At 43.4% G+C, this 4,446-nt stretch overlaps 1 protein-coding gene across 1 annotated transcript in view; it reads left to right on the top strand.

The window, feature by feature from the left end:
* The window catches only part of LOC113409190 (myosin heavy chain, skeletal muscle-like), a gene marked incomplete at its 5' end in the record, with an annotated part of 8,302 nt that extends 3,889 nt beyond the window's left edge, over positions 1 to 4,413 (top strand). The window contains 4 exons of the mRNA XM_026662848.2: positions 36 to 425; positions 745 to 871; positions 3,463 to 3,581; positions 4,102 to 4,413. Of these exons, the coding sequence (XP_026518633.1) occupies positions 36 to 425; positions 745 to 871; positions 3,463 to 3,581; positions 4,102 to 4,353 (888 nt within the window). The remainder of the gene's footprint in view (positions 1 to 35; positions 426 to 744; positions 872 to 3,462; positions 3,582 to 4,101) is intronic.
* Between the last annotated feature and the right edge of the window lie 33 nt (positions 4,414 to 4,446).

Raw genomic sequence — 4,446 nt, 5'->3', positions numbered from 1 at the left:
AAGCCACAGTCTTAGTGTTTCCTGTTGTTCTCTAGGCTCGTATTGAGGAACTGGAGGAGGAGATAGAGGCTGAACGTGCCTCTCGGGCGAAAGCAGAGAAACAGCGGGGTGATCTCTCCAGGGAACTTGAGGAGATCAGTGAGCGTCTGGAAGAAGCTGGTGGAGCCACAGCGGTTCAGATTGAGATGAACAAGAAGCGTGAGGCAGAATTCCAGAAAATGCGCAGAGACCTTGAAGAGGCCACTCTGCAGCATGAAGCCACAGCTGCCGCCCTCCGGAAGAAGCATGCGGACAGCACAGCAGAGCTTGGGGAGCAAATCGACAACCTGCAACGAGTCAAGCAGAAGCTGGAGAAGGAGAAGAGTGAACTGAAGATGGAGATTGACGACCTGGCTAGTAACCTGGAGACTGTCTCCAAAGCCAAGGTACAGAAACAAAAAATATGTGTATAAACATATATGTTTATTGCAGAAAACAGACTGCACCTTCAGATTTGCACTTGTAGTAGTAGTCTTAAATAATAATAAAGAAGAAAAATTCACTGATGTTATTGCTGTTGTTATGTCACATATATAATAAGATTTTTACTTTACTATTTGCATAATATTCAGTTTTATGAAGGGTGAGGTTTCCTTACTAATTGAGCCCATATGTAGTTTGTCATGACAAAGATCCTAATGATCTCAGAATGCTGGAGAGCCCATGTGTTTAATCCTCTTTCTTTTTGTTCCATTTCACACAAAGGCAAACCTTGAGAAAATGTGCCGCACTCTGGAAGATCAGCTTAGTGAGGTTAAGACAAAGGAAGAAGAGCATCAGCGTATGATCAATGACCTCAGCGCTCATAGAGCTCGTCTACAGACAGAATCAGGTAAAACATACATGTTGTACAACTGTGAGCGCATACAGGAGAGGCTGGAATAGGAGGAAATTTCCATCGTATGCACAACATCTGATCCACCATAAGAACGGCCATATTGGGTCAGACCAAAGGTCCATCTAGGCCAGTATCCTCTATTCTGACAGTGGCCCATGCCAGGTGCCCCAGAGGGAAAGAACAGAACAGGTAATCATCAAGTGATCCATCCTCTATTGCTCATTCCCAGCTTCTGGCAAACAACCTATCCTGCCTGCCAATCTTGACTAGCAGTCATTGATGGACTTATCCTCCATGAATTTATCTAGTTATTTTTTGAACGCTGTTATAGTCTTGGCCTTCTCAACATCCTCTGGCAACAGGGCCGGCTCTAGGCACCAGCAATACAAGCTGGTGCTTGGGGCGGCACATTTTTAGGGGCAGCACGGCCAACGCCAGAATGCCCCCCCTAAAAATGTGCCCTGGCCGCCCTAGCTCACCTCCGCTGCCGCTCTTGCGCCACTTCTCCCCCTCCCTCCCAGGCTCTCAAGGCTCTCAAACCTGGGAGGGGGGGGGAGATCCCAAGGGGCCGGGGGAGGGGTAGTTAAAAAACGGGGGGGGGCAAAATTGTTTTTGCCTTGGGCGGCAAAAATCCTAGAGCCGGCCCTGTCTGGCAAGGAGTTCCACAGGTTGACTGTGCATTGTGTGAAAAAATACTTCCTTTTGTTTGTTTTAAACCTGCTGCCTATTAACTTCATTTGGTGACCCCTAGTTCTCGTGTTATGAGAAGGGAGTAAATAACACTTTCTTATTTACTTTCTCCACATCAGTCATGATTTTATAGACCTCAATCATATCTGCCCTTAGTCGTCTTTTTTCCAAGCTGAAATGTCCCAGTCTTATTAATCTCTCCTCATATGGCAGCCGTTCCATGCCCTTAATCATTTTTGTTGCCCTTTTCTGAACCTTTTCCAATTCCAATATATCTTTTTTGAGATATGGCGACCACATAAGCACAAAGTATTCAAGATGTGGGCATACCATGGATTTATATAGAGGCAGTATGATATTTTCTGTCTTATTATCTATCGCTTTCTTAATGGTTCCCAACATTCTGTTTGCTTTTTTGATTGCCACTGCACATCGAGCAGATGTTTTCAGAGAACTATCCACAGTGACTCCAAGATCTCTCTCTTGAGTGGTAACAGCTAATTTAGACCTCATCATTTTATATGTATAGTTGGGGTTATGTTTTCCAATGTGCATTACTTTCCAGTTATTAACATTGAATTTCATCTGCCATTTTGTTGCCCAGTCACCCAGTTTTGAGAGATCCCTTTGTAGCTCTTCGCAGTCCGCCTGGGACGTAACTATCGCGAGTTGTTTTGTATCGTCTGCAAATTTTGCCACCTCACTGTTTACCCCTTTTTCCAGATCATTTAGAATATGTCGAATAGGACTGGGCCCAGTACAGACCCCTGGGGGACACCACTATTTACCTCTCTACATTCTGAGAACTGACCATTTATTCCTTCCCTTTTCCCCCCCATCTTTTAACAAGTAACAAATCCATGAGAGGGCCTTCCCTCTTATCACATGACTGCTTAATATGTTTAAGAGCCTTTGGTGAGGGATCTTGTCAAAGGCTTTCTGAAAATCTAAATACACTATATCCACTGGATCCCCTTTGTCCACATGCTTGTTGACACGCTCAAAAAATTCTAGTATATTGGTGAGGCATGATTTCCCTTTACAAAAACCATGTTGACTCTTTCTCAACAAATTATGTTCATCTATGTGTCTGACAATTTTGTTCTTTACTATAGATTCAACCAGTTTGCCCAGTACTGAAATCAGGTTTGCCTGTAATTGCTGGGGTCACCTCTGGAGCCCTTTTGAAAAATTGGCGTCACATTAGCTATCCTCCAGTCATCTGGTACAGAAGCTGATTTAAATGATAGGTTACAGGCTACAGTTAGTAGCCCTGCAATTTCACATTTGAGTTCCTTCAGAACTCTTGGGTGAATACCATCTGGTCCTGGTGACTTATTACTGTTTAATTTATATTATATTAATAATTTATTAATTTATATTATTGCCCACATTCTATGGTACAGTTTGGTTCAGTTATGATTTTTACTTCATTTGATTCTACACTTTCTTTCACATAGAGTGTGACTCTCCCACCAACACAACCTGTTTTGTCCTTCTGATATATTTTGTACCCTGGTATTACTGTGTCCCAGTGATTATCCTCATTCCATCATGTTTCTGTCATGCCTATTATATCAATATCTTCATTTAATACAGGCACTCTAGTTCACCAGTCTTATTATTTAGACTTCTAGCATTGGTATATAAGCACTTTAAAAACATGTCACTTTTTCGCTGTCTCCCATTACATGATGTAATTGAATGAGACTTTTTTTCATTTGACTGTTTCTCATGAAAAAAAGTTTCTGCTTGACACCGGCTGTTAGCACTGATTACATCAGATTATCATCCTCTAGAAGACCCTCCTAAATTAATCTCTTTTAAAATAATAAATTACTTTATTATGTTCACTTAATTGCCATTTAATATAATCTATCTGGAATCTTTCTTAGGTGAATTTGCGCGCCAGGTAGAGGAAAAAGATGCTTTGATTTCTCAGCTCTCAAGAGGTAAACAGGCATTTACCCAACAGATTGAGGAACTGAAGAGGCATCTAGAGGAGGAGATAAAAGTGAGGATTTTTCCAACAGCCTTTTCTGTGAAGCTGGATTCTTGTTGTGAGCAAGATGCTTTAACCTCTAATGAAACCATAGCACCCTAGAGAATAGAGGGGGAAAGGTCCTGTTAGGTCACCTAACCCAGCCCCTGCCAATGCAGGATTGTTCCCTACATTATATTTATGAATGCTTTCATAGAGTCAGAATTTCAGACCTGAAAGAATCTGACCTGTATATCAGAGGCCCCCAACACAAATCAGCAACCACATACTAAGCCCATCATCCAAAATTAGACTGAAGTGTTACAACCCTCCGGAGATTAAACTATTGTGTGCCACAGGCAGTGAATAGGAGAGATCAAGGTGCGCTAATGCCCGAGGCACCTGCAGTTATCAAAACCCAGCGTAAAGTTTATCATCCATCGAATCTAGCACCACTTCCCCGGGATAGCTTTCCACAGTCTGACAGAGTTCAGTCAGGAGGATTCCCACGATATTTAGCTACATCACTGTGCTACTCCTGTTGTTTCTCCAGGCTAAGAATGCACTGGCCCACGCCTTGCAGTCTGCTCGCCATGACTGTGACTTGCTCCGGGAGCAATATGAGGAGGAGCAGGAAGCCAAGGGTGAGCTGCAACGTGCCCTGTCCAAGGCCAACAGTGAAGTTGCCCAGTGGAGAACCAAATACGAGACGGATGCCATTCAGCGCACAGAGGAACTGGAAGAGGCCAAGTATGTGCTGGGGTGGAGGACTGGAAGAGGACAAGAACTAAATGGGGAACTGTGAAGAGGCCAGTGATATGCTCAGGATGGGTCTGGAGGAGGCCAAGGATGTGCTTTGGGGAGGGTGATTAGAGGAGATGCAGTATATCCATTTAGT

The sequence above is a fragment of the Terrapene carolina genome, unplaced genomic scaffold (assembly GCF_002925995.2).
Source record: "Terrapene carolina triunguis isolate 2854851 unplaced genomic scaffold, T_m_triunguis-2.0 Scaffold30763, whole genome shotgun sequence".
NCBI classification, from domain to species: Eukaryota; Metazoa; Chordata; order Testudines; family Emydidae; genus Terrapene; species Terrapene triunguis.
The sequence above is the reverse complement of the archived record's forward strand: the minus strand, read 5'-3'. Positions and strand labels throughout refer to the sequence as shown.